Raw genomic sequence first — 18,275 nt, forward strand, 5'->3', positions numbered from 1 at the left:
GTCAAATAACTGTGCTCAATATTTACATATTTATTTGCTTTTCCAGTATTTTTTTATAATATTCTACAATATTTGTTTCATAGTTTTGTTATTAACAATGAAACAGCGAATCCTGTGAAATTCTTATTTCATTTGAAAAAAATAAATAAACTTGTCCCATTTTTAGATAATTTTGTAGCGTAGCTAAATGTAACTTTACTTATTCTTTTCAAATATGTTTACATGTCCTAATTGTAAAATAAAACACCTTAAAATGTACGTATTATTTAAAGAAATAAGTGTGCAATACTCCTGTGTGGGTTCAAATCCAGCTCCAGACTTCCTGTGCGGAGTTTGTATGTTCTCCCCGTGCTTGCGTGGGTTTCCTCCGGGCACTCCGGTTTCCTCCCACATTCCAAAAACATACATTTCAGGTGAATTGGCCGGTCCAAATTGTCCCTAGGTGTGAATGAGCGAGTGAATTGTCTGTCCCTGTGTGCCCTGCGATTGGCTGGCAACCAGTTCAGGGTGTCCCCTGCCCACTGCCCGATGATTGCTGGAATGGGCTCCAGCACCCCCGCGACCCTACTGAGGATAAGCGGTGTAGCTAATGAGATGAGATGAGATTATAAAAACAAAAATAAATTCCTTTAAAAAAAGGAAGGTAAATTTGCTTATTTTAAGGATTTTCTCCATTTTCCGGCTCAATAAAGTGCTAATTTTCAGTCATACCTTCTGATTACACTATATTTCTGATGGTAAAATTTAAACGTATTTTTGTAGTACACTAAACAACGTATTTTTCCCAATTTTCAGGTCGGATAAATCACTGATTTTATTATTTTTCAATTTATTGTTCATGTTTTTTGTCAAAAACAATACTGGGGGTGCCTGAGCAAAACAGGCCCATGGTATTCCTCCCAAAATATTATTTCCAGTGTTTTTCAGGGTTGTGTTTCACTATTAGCTTTTTTTTTTAGATTATTATTAAAAACTGTGTTTTATTTTACAAAGGGGTGTGTGGTTTAAAGGTGTTGAATATTTTCTCTAACCCAACTGTAACCTAATTGTTCAGAGAGCAATTATGCTTTATTTTACATTGTGCCTATCTGCTCTTATCTTACTTTTAACAGGCCTGTTTGTGGCGGAACAAACCCCCAAAATGATGAAAAAAGAAAAGTTCATTGAAGCGCGCAAAAAGAATGCACCTAAATTGTGTGTTTACTCTGCCGCCATCTCCTGGTTTAAAGTCATGATTGCAGTCATAAATTTTCAAACGCTTCACCCCCATCTTTAACTAAAAGAGTAATTTTAATATTGATAAAAATAAATTGAAGAAAAATAACTTAAAAAATATTTAAAATAAGTAAAATATTCTGTGATGAGAAGTGAAGTGAGTGATGGAATTTTGCATTGATGCATCTTAAAATAACACGTTATTTGGTGCCTCCTAGTGGTAAAAAAACTTCATTTGGAAAATATAGAACTAAATAATGAACAAAAGTACATGAAATATCGAATAAACCTGAATTTTTAAATAATTTCTCTATGGGTGGATGCTAACAAGTACATGCTAATAGACACCAGCTAACAACTTTGAGTTTTTCCTTGCTCTCATGTAGGCTTTAGAACAGGGGATGGGGTAGTCTGTAGTTTGCAATAGTGTGTGTGGTCTGTGCAGCCCTTTAAGACTCCTTGTGATAAAGGGCTAGACACAAAAACATGACTTGACTACTCATTGGTCAAGGTTTTAACATAAATTTTACATAACGTGAGCCTCACCTTAAAGGTGGTGTCTTTAAGTTCTTCTCTGAAATCATCATTGCAGCCTCTATCAAGATGCTTCTGTGGCGCATCATCGTACCGTACGTGTCTCTTCTGTTGTTCTCAAATAAACTCTTATTTTTTCCTACTTTTGGGGGTTTGGGTTGGACTGTATTTGAAACGGTCCTTTTCTTACTTTCACTATTTTCAGCTTACATTCAAAGAAACCTTGAGCAGAGAATTCAGTGTATTACACCCTTGACCCCCTTCCCTAAAGCCTAATGTGCTCAGTGGACAGAATGATGATAAAAGTAAGATATAAGCGGATAGGTGGGTTAAAATGAAATATATAAAGGCTCTTTGAACTCATCTGGGCGTTTTTAACTTAATTATAAAACCAGATTTGCATGCGTGCGTGTCCTATAAGCTCTGAAACTGCTGAAAATATTTGTGTGGAAATATATACTGTTGTACTTTAGGCCTCTGTGAGTGTCTTTAGCTAGGTTTCATGTCAAGGCATCCCTAAAAAATACCAACAAAATCGATAAACATCTGCTTACGTGTACAAGCAACACTGGAGCTGCAGGCGGGCATGTGGCTCAATGGCACTCTCTAGTGGCTCCCAACAACCTCGCCCAAGTTGAATTCCTGGCCAATCCGGGCCATTATGCTTGCACTTAATAAGAGAAAATATTTCACTTCTAACTTTTTGAGGACACCTCAAACTACACACCCAACTTTTAAATGAGCTGACTTAGTTGTCCGCCATCTTGCTACTACAGGTACCTAAAATCCTTAAGGTTTAGGTCAATTTGATTCTCCTTGGTGTGTATTGTCCTTTGTTTTAGCACTCATTTTCCGTTGCAGGACACAATACAGCTATACTTAGTCGGCCCCTTAAATGTGCCTTCATAGTACCCCCAGGTGAAGGATTTTATACATTTGACTATAAAGTATTTTATGCGATTGAATACAAATTACATTTAATGCAAAAGATATTCACTGAATGGGCTGTGGTGCGAGGTCAGAGCAACCTGGTGGAAAATGTTGTTTACAGGAACGGCAGGAACGGGACGTAAGGCTGATAAGATCATCAGCGCATCCAGACGCTGTTGACGCAGAAAGGCCCTGATGACGTAGAAACGCTCGGTGTGGTTTTGAGTACCCCAGACATCGGGACGCTCTTCTACGAGATGGTGAAGCCCAGGGGGCTTCCTTGGCACGCCCATGGGAGGAGCCGGCACACCATTATGCGGGGAGAAGATGGTGAATAGGAGAAAGCTAAAGGACTTCAGAAGAAGGCTTCACACGGACTCAAACGTCACTGATTCGACTGTTTTCGATGGAGTGTACTTAGTTAAATTTTTAGGGAAATTGAATCTGCCCCCGTGTGGAAACGTCGGCTTCCCGTTAATCTTTTCCCTCAAGAAACGAGGGTGCATAAATTGTTGGGTGAGTGTAAGTTGTGTTTGGTTAATGGAGTCAGAACAATTTGGTAAACGGTACATTTTGATATTTACCGTATTTTCCACCTTTATTTTTTTCAAAAGCTGACCATGCGCCTTATAATACAGTGCGCCTTATTTATGGATCAATATTAAGTCGCAAAGTCTTTCAACTAACTTGCAGCCGCTGACTCGATTTTCCCCCGAACGCCAAGTAGTCCACGGTGTATGCTGGGATTTATTTACCGGCGTTTCATTGGCTAACCAATGTGTCAATCATCATTTGAATCGATCACTATTGGCTAAAGTTATTCGGAGGTAAAGGGGGCGGATCCTTTTTATCATTTACAGGCTGGCATAGGCTAAAGCGGCAAAACAAAGCCTGCAATTGGCCGAAAAAGATGAATCTGAATAGCAAGTGTGGTTGTCTACGGCATAGAGGAAACATGTTTACCATTCTGTATTTGTAAATATTTTACTCTCCTGGATTTACTACACTCACGAATATAAGAGGACCATGGTTGCACATTATTATTGAACACAACGACTTCGGTGAGCTACTCCGGCTATATATTCTCCCTGTATCTTGATTCAGACTGAACTCGATGTTTCTGTTATAAGCGGTGCAGATAATGGGATGGAATGGAGTGTCTATTTTTAAATTAAACTCAATTCCAAGTGTTTATTGTCATATGCACAGTAAAGTTGCGAGCGAAAAAGAAAATAGAAACTAAGGAATGGTTGGCATTTCTTGAATCCCAAGACTTGAACCTTCCGAATGATATTTGGAACGATGCATTTGAGTGGCATCGTACAGACACCGCATCCGCACGTGTTCTCGACACGTTTTTGCGTCTTTGCAAACCTTGGGAATGTTAAGGGGGTTATAAGTTTGACTGAACTATCTGACTGTTTTGTCCACGTTCCCATTGTAGCGCCTTATAATCCAGTGCGTCTTATGTATGTCAAATATAGGATTTTTTCGGGGTGCGCCCTATAACCCGGTGCGCCTTATAGTGCGTAAATTACGGTAATTCCAACACAAGTATACGAATACCCTCTTTTGAGAGTTTCAACCAACTAAACCTGATGAAAACTTATCACAACAGGGAAATAAGTTGAGACCAAAACACCTTTATTCTTATATTCCTTTTTATTTTTGCTAATTTCTTTAGAATACAAAACAAGAACCGAAATCAAAAGAACGTACAAAACAAAATCGTCCAACTGAGGTGACGTCGTAAAGCAAATCGGGGTGAAGTGGTTCGGGGGCGTTTGCTGATGCTACAACTGCAAGCAATGTTTAAAACAGCTCGGAATCATTTTAGTGCTTCCCATCAGTAGTGCTATTCACGAATGCAGTTTAACAGCTAGGAGTTTTCCTTAACTTTAGTCGGTTACAGTGGTGTAGTGTACTTAAGAACAAAATAAACTAATCATTTCTTACAGTTTCCGATTCAAACACACACATACACCCACACGCACGAAACAGTTCCTTTGTGACCGAGTCGGACATCGTCCTCATTTAAACGTAGACATTAAATGAATAAAACCAGAACGGCACTTTTCCTTCCTTAAAATACGTTAACAGTAAAACACAATGCACGGACTGCATCACCCAAAAGAATGAACTCAACAAGCTCTACTTAATTCAACACAAAGCTATATGAAAACAGAACGGCCCAGTGCAGTGTCATTTTTTTCTTTTTTTTTTCCTGCATCGATACTTGACTTCATTTCACATTTAAAATGGGGCGACTAGCGAGTCAGCGTCGGAGATTTATGACTTTTAGCGTCCTTCGGATGTGGCTCCTTTTCAAGGAGTTTGCAGCGGGTCGACTGAGCTAGCGTTTACTTCGACATAACATACGGAACATGCATTCGACATCGGACGCCTCTCCGGAAATACGGGGGGGAGGTTGAACTACTCCGAACTCCGGTTTCATCACAAGCTAGTTAAAAGTCTAAAATTTGCACGACAGCCCGCGTATATAATTGCATGGGGGCTCAGGCTGTTGGGTGGGAGAATATGCAACAGGCGGAATGAAGCCTAATTCCATTAAAATGCGGGGATCGACCCCCCCGCCCCTATTCTAATGGACCTACATGTTTTGGGATTCACATTATACTGGAAGAAGATAAACTGGTTGCAGATGCTGGCAGAATCGGCCCGTCGCTGCGAGCAAAAAACATTGGAGTGGAGAGTGAATGCATATCTACCACTTCAACCTGCAAGAGAGGAACAAAAGGCAATGTGGGTGATTCCGACGGTGCATATTGCAAAACGTGTAGTCATGGAAGGCAGGTGAAGCTTCCTCTCTTGTCATCATAGAAATATAAAAGTAGTGGAACCTCGGTTCTCGACCATAATCCGTCCCAGAACCCTGTTCGAAAACCGATTTGTTCGATCACCGAAAATCGTTTTCCCCATTAAAAGTAATGTAAAATCGTTTTAATTCGTGAATACTCACCATGAACGTAAACATAAAGCTAACCCAGGCTAATCGTACGTTCGCGTTAGCGTAATCTTCCGTACGAAAGATTACGCTAACATGAACGCGTACAACTACAAAAATCAGGTCGTTTACACGTCATTTAGCACCCGGGTCTCCACAAAAAGTGGTGAGCGGTTAAAGGATAAAGAAAAGAATTATGAATAGGATTTCTTACCTTTGTGAAGGTCTGCAGAAGCCATGCTCTATTCCCTCGAAAGAAGGGAAACTCGCGCACCTTCTTCATATTTTGCTATTAGTTCTTTCTTAAATGCAATAGTTGTACGCACTACTCTTCTTTTTTCACCTGTAGCAACTTTGCTGCTTGCACCGACCTTCTTCCGAGGCATAATTAGGGGATAAAACACTCCGTTCACCGATATCTAAAACGAAAGCAAAAAGGAGTGCGCGCTCACGTGACAACAGTTCTTCACGAGGGGTGGGGGCAATCTACACCCGTACGCCGCTCAGCATCGCACCCTAGCGTACCGGCGTTCGAACTCCGATTTTTATAACGAAAAGCGAAGCAAGAATTTCTCGAAATTTTTGGTCGAGAACCGATTTCTTCGAACTGAGAGGCGTTCGAAAAACCGAGGTTCCACTGTATTAATATATATAATGGTGATAGTTTGTCACGACCAGCTAAAAGGTAGAGGAAGAACTTAAGAAGATCGAGAAAGGCAGAAGATCGTTAGAAGGGGACAATCAAGAGAGAGGCTCGACGAAGAGCGACACTAATTCAGCTAATTCGATGGAGTTCACTTAGTTAATTTTGCAGTTCACTTCGTTAATTTTTTTAACAAATTAAATCTGTCCCCGTGTCCGTCTTTTCACAAAAAGAAACGAGCATGCATTGTTAGGCGTAAATTGTGTTTGGTTAATGGAGTCAGATAACTAATTGGTCAACGATACAATTTTTAATATATTTAATTCCCAACAATAGCCAATCAAATACTGAATAAGATGTTTGCTCATTTATTTGTAAATCTGACTGTGCCTCACCAGACAAGATCCTCCACCACAGGTTTGTCAGAATCATTATACTCACTGGGCTTGGCGTTCACCACTGAGGCGGCACGTAGCTGTAGCTGTGCGTGCCGGCGGGCCGATATGTGGGCATGGTGACGGGGTGCGGGGCGAGAGCAGCAGGCGCCGGTGATGGAGTTGACAGCAAGGTTCCTATAAGGAGGAATTGTGAATGCAGCGTTTACCGTAATTTCATACTATGAGGCTGTAAAGTGGGCTTAAACTAGTTCCACAAAAGGTGTGTATTTCTAAACCAGATGGTATCACGTTTCTGTTTTAAATATTGGTACCGCCCAAAGGGGTATTTCTTTCTCTCTTCTTTGTTCTGCCTAAATAAATGCAGTTTGGTGGGGGAAGGGCCCTCCAGAGTTAGGAGCGCGGCCAAGGAGATGGACGTAATTTCCTCCTCTCCTGGCCCCTCCCCGTCTCCAACTGGCAGTTGTAAAAAAAGTCGAACGCTTGGTGTATCTTTTCTAGCGTCAGCAACTTGTAAATAGCTCTCCCACAAATGTAAGAGGTCGATTTAGACCCCACAGAGGCGCACCTAAAAAAAAAAACAATTCTGACGAGAGGCCAAAAAAAATCCAGCCCGACCTGACCCAACTTATTAATTCGATTGACTGGACCTGAAGCAAACCTGGAGTTTAACGTGCCGGTCGAGCCGCGGACCACGGACCGGTTCAATGTCCCATTGATATTATTCTTGTAGAACAGCCCACAAGGAACATTCGTAATTATAACAAAAACAATAATAATAAATAATAAGTCCAAAACCTCTTGGTTATCACTAAATCACCATGGATCTAAGAGACATGGGAAAAAGTACTAAGTATTATTACCTCATCACAATATTTGTACTCATTGTACCACATTATCTTATCTCTCTTAACTTGGAAGGCGCATTTAATTGGGAATAAAGCCTGGATCTCAACAAAGAGAGTTCCATTGACAACAGGAGAAAAGGCATTAGAGTGTATCTCATCACCACACTATTTTTACTTTTTTTCTCTTAAAGGAGCATGTGATTGGTCGATTGTTGTACAAGAAAATCTGTGTTTTGGCTGAACTCATTCCCATAATTGTCATGATTAGTGGTGTGACTCAGCTGTGCCTGCTCATTTGGCGCCAACTGCCGCGGGTTCTGATTGGCTCCCTGTCAGTATTTGAACCCGGTTCTGTCATTCCCCTGTTGTCAGTCCGTCTGCGAACCTCAGTTAACATTAGGCAAGCCTTTTCGAAACTGACTCCCACCTGTCCCGTTTTTTGCTTCCGTCTGTCCCCCGACTTTGACCCGTTTTCGATCCTGACGACGTCTACTCTCAACTCCCGGCTTTCGACCTCTCTTTGTCCCTGACCACGTCTTCTCTCCTTTACTGGCTTACGACTCGCTTACAACCCCGACCACGTTTTTGCTCTCCTGTCCCGGCTACTGACCCGCTTTTCCGTCCCCGACAACGCCATCGCTCTCTTTCTTCCAATAAAACTTTTGAGAAACGCAACGCAAGTGGGTCCTTTCTTCGTTTTGGTCTTGACAATAATGCCCCATTACGTTGCCACATTGGGATGGAGCATTATGGGAATTAATTCAACCAAAACAACTCTTGTACAATGATACTTTTGACCAATCACAAGCGCCTTGAAGATAAAAAAAAGGGCGAGACAATGTGGTAGTGAGTAAAAAATGATGATTTACATTGATTTCCACATGATGAACTGTTCTTTCGCCTGTCTTTTGGTTGGTTTGGGGTGGGATTTTTACTTTTTTATGTATAAAAAAACTGTTAAAATCTCAATATGTATGAATTATGTAAGAAAAAAAATCGATACGCTTTCCTTTGTCATCAAAGGCGCTCTTGTTGCCGTGATCCAGGCTTCGATACCGTTGTGCAAATGCGATTGACGGCATATTTCAGTTGATTAACCATTGCCCAAATTCTTTAATTTACCACCACAAAAACGAGCTCTTGTTGGTGATAGGAATGAGTGGAGAGTTGTTGTGGGATGTTTGGATGCGTTCTAAGGGACGGGCAGGGCACCTGTATGATGCGGCAGGGGTAAACCAGTGAAAGCTGTCGGGCCCTGCTGTTGAACCAAAGAGTGTGTTGTCTTGCTGTCGGTCACCTCTCTCGAGGGATATGACCAGAGTAGATAGATTGATAGAACCACCACAAAAACTTCACAAATTGAAGTTAATAATAATAGAACAAAGTATCACGTGTGTAAAGAAATAAACACGATAAAAGGGCAGTGTTCATTTTACCTCTGAAAAGTGATGAGTCCCGGGGACTTATGCTCAAAAATCTATGGGTCCCAACAGAGATCTATGGCTCCCCAAAATTTTGTGTTATCAAGGTTGAAATTGTTAATCGGCGACAATTATATAATATGAATCTATATATTCATTCAGTTTTAATCATCAAATTATGACTTCATTTTCTGCATCAAATTATTGTTGGTAATATACCGATTAAAGGGATCACCACAAACCTGTCTTTTTTTTATTTTCTCCTTTTATACTTCCTTTTTTTCTTAACTTCTTTATACAACATAATTCGTAATATCAATCATCAAAGGAAGTGAGCCGTTTGAAAGACGGTTCTTTTTAATGAGTTGAGCCAAAAAAGCCGGTTCTCTAAAAAAAGACTGACTTCCTTTCACTACACAACGAGATCTCGTTGGCCGAGATCGGCGTGCGGACGAAAACTCGAACCGCGACACCAAAACAACAATGGCGGATCTGCCTGACGAAAAGTTTGGAGTGCAGTAAATCTTTGTTAAAAAAAAAGTAATCCAGTAATAAAGACAATTTTGTGGCAAAATTGGGGACGCACGTCGATTTGAGACTATGCGTTCCCAGCAAAAATGATGCGTCTAGGACGCAGGCAAACCAGAACACTGAAAGGGTCACTTTTTTTGTATTGTCTGTGCGGCCCAATACTACACAACCCATGACCCGACTGTTGCCGACCGCTGTACCAAACTATAAACTTATGACTAGATGAGATGAAGGAAGATCTCCTCACCAGCGGACATAGCCATGGTGGTGCCGGCCACCATTCCCATGGCGACACCATTGTTGCGTGGGGGCGGGATGGACGGCGCGTACATGGCGGCGGGCATCCCGTTGGGCTGCACCACCGTTGTGTGATGAATCACGTGGGGTGGCGCCGCGTACAGGGGCTGCGTAAAGTAAGTCCCTTGCTGTTGAGAAGGGATCAGCGCCTGCGGCACAAAAAAGTAACATTGTAATGGCCGAAAGGATCCAGTGTTTCCCCTACCGTAGGAAAACACTGGCAGGTCGCCGGGGTTTAATTGGCCCCGCCAGAGCCTCATACGTTTGTATTATTAAGAAATATATTAAGTCATTCAGTGCCAGTGTCACGGTTGCCCATTGCCCTCACATGGCCCCGCTGCGATTTGTTACCTGATTGGCTTCCCTCCTATTTAAACTCAGTGCGCTCATTCATTCACCTTGTCAGTCCGTCAACGAACCTCTGCACTTGCAAGACTTGACTCTGTCTGGTTTCCTTTTCGTGTATCTAGTATCAATCCCGCCTGTCTCGTCCTGCCTGGTATCTTGCTCCAGTCTCCAGTATCCGATATCGATCCCGCCTGTCTCATCCTGTCAGGTATCTTAATAATAATAATAATAATAATTTCCTTTGTATTGTCATTCTTTGTAACAATGTACACAGAACGAAATGTCGATACACAGAGGGCGCCGCCATTATACCAATTAGGTATGTCTCGGTCGAGGCGCGAACCAGCGACCTCCCAGTCTCAAAGCGGGCACACTACCATCTTGCACCTGTCTCCAGTATCGATTCCGTCTGTCTCCTCCTGCACAGTATCTTGCTCCTGTCTCCAATATCCGGTATTGATACTGTCTGTCTCATCCTGTCCGGTATCTTGCTCCAGCTTCCAGTACCCGGTATCAATTCCGCCTGTCTCCTCCTGCACAGTATCTTGCTCCAGTCTCCAGTATCCGGTATCGATACTGTCTGTCTCATCCTGTCGGGTATCTTGCTCCAGCTTCCAGTATCCGGTATCGATCCCGCCTGTCTCATCCTGTCCGGTATCTTGCTCCAGCTTCCAGTATATATCCCGCCTGTCTCGTCCTGTCCGGTATCTTGCACCTGTCTCCAGTATCCGATATAGATCCTGCCTGTCTCGTCCTGTCCAGTATCTTGCACCTGTCTCCAGTATCCAGTATCGACCCAGTCTGTCTCATCCTGTCCGGTATCTTGCTTCAGCCGCTAGTATCCGGTATCGATCCAGTCTGTCTCCTCCTGCCCGGTATCTTGCTCCAGTCTCCAGTATCCGGTATCGACCTTGTCTGTCTCATCCTGTCTGGTATCTTGCTCCAGCCTCCAGTATCCGGTTTTGATCCCGTCTGTCTCCTCCTGTCCGGTATCTTGCACCAGTCTCCAGTATCGACCCTGTCTGTCTCATCCTTTCTAGTATCTTGCTCCAGCATCGATCCCGTCTGTCTCCTCCTGTCCAGTGTCTAACTGTGTGTCCGGTATCGATCCCATCTGTTCTGTCCGGCCTCGATCTCGTCTGCCTCTGACTTCTCAGTCTCACTTCTTCTGCCCAGCGATCACAGAATCCCTGGCATTTGTGTTCACGCGCACGACTGTGAAAACGTTACGCGTCTGGGTCCTCCGTCTGTGTGGGTTCTGACAGCCAGTAGTTTCTCCAAAGTGGGAAGTGTTGTTGTCAGCCATGTTTGCCATTTTCTAAGGCCTAAAGTAAATTTAGTTCCATGGCTATACCAAAAAAAAACTTGAACTCTCATCTTTCAACATAAAAAAGTATGCTCCTAGCATTTACCATTTTGTAGCAAACAACAGTGGAGTTTCTTGTAAATACTTGGAAACAGGGTGTGGGTATGGTTACTTGATTACTTTCAATTACTTTTGGATTACTCCAATAACAAATATGCTAATAAAAGACAAAAGAAACTAAATATGAATGGAATGACTAAATTTTGTGCAGGCTTGGGGAGTAACGGAACACATGGAATGGCAAAAATAATGTTGGCAAGTTGTTTGGATTCATTTTCATTTTGTTTCTGTCGCATTTTATGTTCGTTTTGCCGGAGATCAAAGCCAGGAGAGAAAGCTTACCACGTGTTGTGAGTCATCATTTTATTCCTATTTAGTTTCTTTTGTCTTTTATTAGCATATTTGGGATGGGAGTAATCCAAAAGTAATTAAAAGTAATCAAGTTAAAGTAATCCTACCCAAAGAGAGAGACAGCGAGAGAGAATAAGGGAGGGGGAAAAAAGAGCGAGATAGAGAGAGAGAGAGAGCGAGAGAAATACAAGTACAGTGTCTTTGTTCGAGGCACCTGGCTTTGGCAACATCAAGTGGACATATTTCAACCTGCAGCTCGTTTTTCTCTTGCGCTTCTCTGAGCGATGTCTTGCGGGCCGGATTCAATCCCTTAGCGGGCCTGATCTGGCCCACGGGCCGCATGTTTGACACCCATGCCCTAGATTGTCCACCCACCAGAGTTTCACAAAATTCCATTGAAAAAACTGGAATCTTTTGTGTTTTTTCGACCGCTTACCTGTGCATAAGGATTATGTTGGGGGTAGGTGCTCCTGACTGGGTACACAGCAGCCTGGTACGGGTTGGGTGAGGATGAGTATGGCGGAACAGTCCCAGTGTTTGGGGAACAGGACATTTTGAATGGGGCACCGGGGGCGTAGCCTGAAAGGTAGAAAATGAAGATATTGTCATTTAAGTATAAAAACACATAGAACTTGTTTTGATAGTCGACTCACCACTTGAAAATCCCGTATTAGCTCCTTGGTAGACGTTTGGAGTATATGCTGGGCTAGCTGCTGCGTAACCGACAGGGAAGCCGGCTGTAAAAACAACATTCATTGCAACATGTCATTATTTAGGACTGTGATTCTTGAAGGGACAGTGTGTATTATACAGTGGAAACTCGGTTTTCCAACGCCTCTCAGTTGGAACAAATCGGAATCCGACCCAAAATTTCGAGAAATTCTTGCTTCGCTGTTCGGTCAAAAAAATTGGAGTTCAAACGCCGGTAATGCGTGAGTGCGTACGCTAGGGTGCCATGCTGAGCGGCGTATGGGTGTTTTAGCCCCTAATTATGCCTCCGAAGAAAGTCAGTGCAAGCCGCAAAGTTGCTACAGGTCAAAAAAGAAAAGTAGTGCGTACAACTATTGCATTTAAGAAAGAAATAATAGCAAAATATGAAGGAGGTGTGCGAGTGTCTGATCCTCTCCCCACCGTCTACCTGCGCCTTCTGCTGACCACCACAAAGGTAAGAAATCCTATTCATAATTCTTTTCTTTATCCTTTTTTTTTTTACACGTTCATGTTAGCGTAATCTTTCGTACGGAAGATTACGATAACGCGAACGTACGATTAGCCCGAATTAGCTTTATGATTACGTTAAACATTCAAGGTAAACATTCAGGGTGTTGGAACGGATTAAAACGATTTACATTATTTTTAATGGGAAAAATGATTTCGGTGATCGAACAAATCGGTTTTCGAACAGGGTTCTGGAACGGATTATGGTCGAGAACCCAGGTTCCACTGTATATCGCTTTGTGGTGGTTGTAGCTCAGAAGGGAGTACGTGAAAATTATTTACGTAATTTTGCAGTAATTTCATCCATCCATTATCTGCACCGCTTATCCTCAGTAGGGTCGCGGGGGTGCTGGAGCCCATCCAAGCTATCTATGGGCAGTGGGCAGGGGACACCCTGAACTGGTTGCCAGCCAGGGCACACAGGGACAGACAATTTGCTCGCTCATTCACACCTAGGGACAATTTCGACCGACCAATTAACCTGACATGCATGTTTTTGGAATGTGGGAGGAGGAAACCCACGCAAGCACAGGGAGAACATGCAAACCCCGCACAGGAAGGTTGGTAGCTGGATTTGAACCCATGACCTCAGAACTGTGCCGCACACGCGCTAACCACCGCGCCGCCGTGCTGCCCAGCAGTAATTTCATTATATTAATTTATTTTAACCTTATATATCGCAGAATACGGCGGATGAGATTGGAATTGCATATGGTGATTATAAGTATGTGTTACTATAAAGACGCTCCCCTACTTACGAACGAGACGATCGTTTGTAAGTTGAATTTGTTCGGAAGTTGCTTCAGTGCTAGATTTTGTATGTCGTATGTATTTAACCTGTATTGTTTTATCCTATAAAAAATAAACATTTCATAGAATAATATGCTCTATAACACAGGTATCAAACAGGCGGCCCGCGGGCCAGATAAGGCCCACTAAGGGATTGAATCCGGCCCGGGAGACAACACTCAAGAGAAGTGCAAGAGATACAAGCTGCAGGTTGAAATATGTCAACTTGATGTTGCCAAAGCCAGGTACCTCTCAGAAATGCTGTACTTGTATTTCTTTCCTTCTCTTTTTCTCTCTCTCTCTCTTCCTCCCTTTTTCTCTCACTCTTTCACTCTCTCTTACTCTTACTTTGTTCCTATTGGTCTTTTTCTGTCTTTTTACCTTCTTTTGCTCTCCTCCTTTTTTCCTTTTCTCTCTTTCTCGTCCATTTTCCTTCTCTCTTTCTTTCCTTCTCCTTTCTCTCCTTCTCTCTTTCGCTCTATTTCTCTTTTTTCCCCTCTCTGACTATATCTCTTTTTTCTCTTCTTTTTCATGCTTTCTCTCTCTCTCTCTCTCTCACTTTTTTCTCTCTTTCTCTCTTTATTTGTCCTACCTTCTCTACTTCTCTCTCTCTTTCTCTTATTTCTTTATCTTGTCTTCTTTCTCTCTAATCTAACGTTCCGGCCCCCGAGACAATGTTAGTTCCAACGTGTGGCCCCCAAGTTAAAATGAGTTTTACACCCCTGATCTAGAGGTTATTAACGCAAAGGAGAAGAAGTAGTGAGACTGCGTAACCGGAATGCACTATGCAAATCAGTGTTGATGCAGCGTGAGTAAAAATAGTGTGATAATGAAATAAGCTCCAATGCATTTTCATTTGTAATACTGATGGTCTGGTGGTAAAGTGGCGGCATGCTCTTGCTGCAATTGCTCGGGGTCGATTCCCATTGCATACGATGTTTTGGAGTTAAAATCTACGGCATATAATAAAGCATTGAATAAATATTTGTCCATACGTACAGGAGATCTTACTGTGGTCTCGATTTATAATCCGGTGCTCATTACGTATAAAATTTTTAAAAAAGACTACTTTTTTGGGGTGCGCCTTATAGTGCGGAAAATACGGTACTCACCTTGGTAGCTTATACCCTTAGAATTGGTGAAGGGGACCCCTGTTGGTGCAGGGCTGTAAACTGGATTCATTGTGGCAACCAGTTTCTGCAAAACAAACACATTACAACGTCTTACACTGTGAGTGCAACAACTCATCGATTAAATCAAGATATAAACAATCATCAAAATAATCAGTTATTTGAATAAGTGAGTCATCATTTTTATCACATTTTTCAAAGCCAAGGCACACGGGACACATCCGGCCACCCAGAAGGTTTTCTTCGGCAGCTGAGATTATCTCGATTCACTATTGTATCATACACCAAAAATCGTTGAGTATATTATTTCACTGTACATTAATTCTCCTTTAACTTTATTTTATTGTAGTTAAGTGACCAATAGAAAATTTATTTTAGCCCACTTTTGAAATAAAATTTTAAAATATTTAAAACCGCAGCCCATGTTTTGACTGTTTTTTTCTCTTGAGCTTCTATCAGCGAAGTCTCGAGGACCGGATTCAATTTGTCGGTGGGCCTGAACTGGCCTGCGAGCCACATGTTTCACACTTATGCACTATACTCTTAAGGACGTTCCGCTGCTGTGGTCAATGGCCCAATTTTCAACCAGTCAAAATGACAAAAGGGCTTAAATTAAAAAAATTAAAAAAAATCATAAAAATCCGTCAATGATGGGAAATATTCGGTTAATGTAACCATTTGCAGACACATACTGTAAATATAAAATATGAACATGTTTATACAGTCTTATTTAATTTAGACTATGTTACAAAAGACAGGCTTAAATTTGGCATCATAAATCACATTTCCTCCTCCCGAGTTCTCAAAATTAAAAATGTGAAATTTATTTATTTTTAGAATAATGAATTCAATGATTTTTAAGACTTTTCAAGGATGCGCGGGAACCCGGTAAACACACCGTAAAGCAACCACCTTCTCGAACTTTTACTATCCCATGAGTACGACTGACTTGGAGATAAAATAGAATATGTGCAACTATTTACGATATAGTTGCATGCTAACCCAGTTTTGGCACATACAAAACCGGAAAATCACTAATAACGTAAAAGGTTCGGTATATAGGGCACAATTTCAACTGCACATCACTAAAGAATCCATTATAAGGAATCTCATTAAACAATGTATGATCACTGTATGATGAAAACCCACAAAACAAACTGTAAACACCAAAAAACTCCAGCAAAGCACCCAGAGCGATTAAATCAGAGGAGCAGCAGGAATGGGCAGAGCTATACACACTCCTCCTCGACCCACAACATCTGCACAGAAGGTAACTCGGTCGGGTTCCTAGTTTGCAATATTTTGTGACATTGTTTCAAAAGAACTTTGCTTGCACCTTGTTTTGAAATCATTATTTAGGAACAAAAATGAGTGAGAATCAATATTCATAGGTAACTGCCGGAGGGAGACACATTTTAAGGGGTATATTTAAAGATATGGGACACAAAAAGGTTCCCAATCTCAAATTATACACACACTAAACCACAGTTAAGTGCAAAATCATGGTTGTGTATCGTTTTTATTTTGATGTGAATACTTTATATTAGAGTTGATAACTTTATAACTTTCCATTTATTATATTTTATATTATATATATATTGCCAACAGGGGTGCAACTCTAATTTTGCAGAATCACAATAATAAGAATTAGATTAGATTATTAGGATTCTAATTCTATAAACATTGAGTGAAGTCTGTCCCCTAGCGGTGGCTATAGGACATTTCACAGAGGCAATGACGATCTTCCTAAGCTCAAAATGACTTCACACTCTCTACGCAGTCGTGTAAATAAATAAAATGTGCATTCTCCGTGTTTGAGGACTAAAAAACGACACCATGCAATGGCAGAGACCAAAAAATAAAAGCATAAAAAACAAGATTTTTATTTTGAAAGGATCACACGTTATCAATCAGTTTATGATAGAAACGAACTTAGATAAGCGAAGGCGATTAAAACAAGAAGTTGATGAATCGCGCTGGAATCCGAGCTTGGAGTCGGATGTGCGTTAATGGCGTTATCGCGTGCGTTATTCGCTGCACCCCAGCCAAGATGCTGTGGAGGAATTCGGACAAGGTGCGCTAAAGGTGAACCCCGCTTTTGTTATCGTGAGCTAGCTTAAACGCGAAAGCCAGATGAGGGCTTCGACCTTCGTTCCACTCGAAAGCCATCCGCCGGGATCATTTAACATCCATTTTGTGTTGTTTGGGTGAAATTATATCATGTTTTCCACGCGCGAGAGGAAAACATCCACCCCGGGACGGGGTTCTCAGATGCGGCGGGAGGAGGAGGTTTATCGCCAGGCCGCAAGCCGGACAGCTGTGTTCCGCACCGCTGCCTGTCCCGACGAGACTAACGCAGAAATACTCGAATGGATTCCATTAACTTACCTGTTGGTGTTATTGTCGTGTGTAAATACGCCTTTTTGAATTCCCGATTGGAAAATTTCAAAAAAAATGAAGCTGGCTGGTGTTTTGCTCCCAGATGCTGAACTCTTTGGAGTACCTCGCGTCACTTCCGCAAGTGTCACGTGATTCGGGGCGATATATAATTTTTGATTTCTGTATTTTTTTTTAATGTAAAATGTTTTTGTATTGTGACTAAAATACATAGGGTTGTAAAACTGAAATGCAGTATTTTTGTTTTTTTTACAAATTTAAAAAGCGAAAAAAAAATAGTACAGTACTGTTTAACATTGGATTTCGAAGCACCTTTCAGAACACCTACGGTCGCTGTACACAAAATAGAAAATTGAATACTGTATTTCATTTTATTTCTATTGTATATTTTTAGTGTTCGGAATCAAAGAAAAATTATATATTAAGTCCCCCTTTTTAAGCACTAGATTTGATATTTAGTTTTATTGTTTTTATGTAGTAGGACAGGGGTGTCAAACTCATTTTAACTCGGGGGCCACACGATAGAACAAACATTCTGTCGGAGGGCGGACTAGTAGATTAAAGAGAAAGAAAAAGAGAGATAAAGAAATAAGGGAAAGGGTATAGTATTGTTGTAGTATTTTTGTAGTATTTCTGCCGTAGTGTGATAGTAATAGAGTAGTGTTATTTTTGTTTTAATACTGTAGAAATGAATGTGTAGTTTTTCCTGTGGTAGTATTTTTGTAGTATTTCTGCAGTAGTACTATGTATTATGGTATTAGAGTAGTGCTATTTTTGTAGCATTACTCGGAAGATTCTGGTCTACTTGTGACTCCAGGAGCCAAGAAGAAATCTGTAGACTCGAGAGGGAGTTCTTCACCCTGGCCCGATGCTGCGGGTTCCAACTCTTTTGGAAAT

General features: G+C 41.5%; 1 protein-coding gene across 1 annotated transcript; it reads right to left on the bottom strand.

Moving 5' to 3' along the window:
• Positions 1-4,322: 4,322 nt before the first annotated feature.
• fam168b (family with sequence similarity 168 member B) lies at positions 4,323-17,510 on the bottom strand. Its single transcript, XM_088322673.1, has 7 exons — positions 17,370-17,510; positions 14,964-15,048; positions 12,498-12,581; positions 12,281-12,423; positions 9,730-9,928; positions 6,729-6,859; positions 4,323-5,417 (listed from the first exon to the last, which is right to left on the bottom strand). The coding sequence occupies exons 2-6, from the start codon at positions 15,031-15,033 to the stop codon at positions 6,741-6,743; spliced, it is 615 nt and encodes a 204-aa protein (XP_088178799.1). The 5' UTR covers positions 15,034-15,048; positions 17,370-17,510; the 3' UTR covers positions 4,323-5,417; positions 6,729-6,740.
• Positions 17,511-18,275: the final 765 nt, after the last annotated feature.

The sequence above is a fragment of the Urocampus carinirostris genome, chromosome 18, assembly GCF_059441175.1.
Source record: "Urocampus carinirostris isolate Australia breed hairy pipefish chromosome 18, RoL_Ucar_1.0, whole genome shotgun sequence".
NCBI classification, from domain to species: Eukaryota; Metazoa; Chordata; class Actinopteri; order Syngnathiformes; family Syngnathidae; genus Urocampus; species Urocampus carinirostris.

Excerpts from the sequence above, each read along its gene's own strand:
- fam168b (XM_088322673.1), bottom strand. The coding sequence starts at position 15,033 with ATGAATCCAGTTTACAGCCCTGCACCAACAGGGGTCCCCTTCACCAAT. Across the intron at positions 12,582-14,963 it reads TAAGGGTATAAGCTACCAAG|CCGGCTTCCCTGTCGGTTAC; the intron begins GTGAGTACCGTA and ends TTGTTTTTACAG. Across the intron at positions 9,929-12,280 it reads AACATAATCCTTATGCACAG|GCGCTGATCCCTTCTCAACA; the intron begins GTAAGCGGTCGA and ends TTTGTGCCGCAG.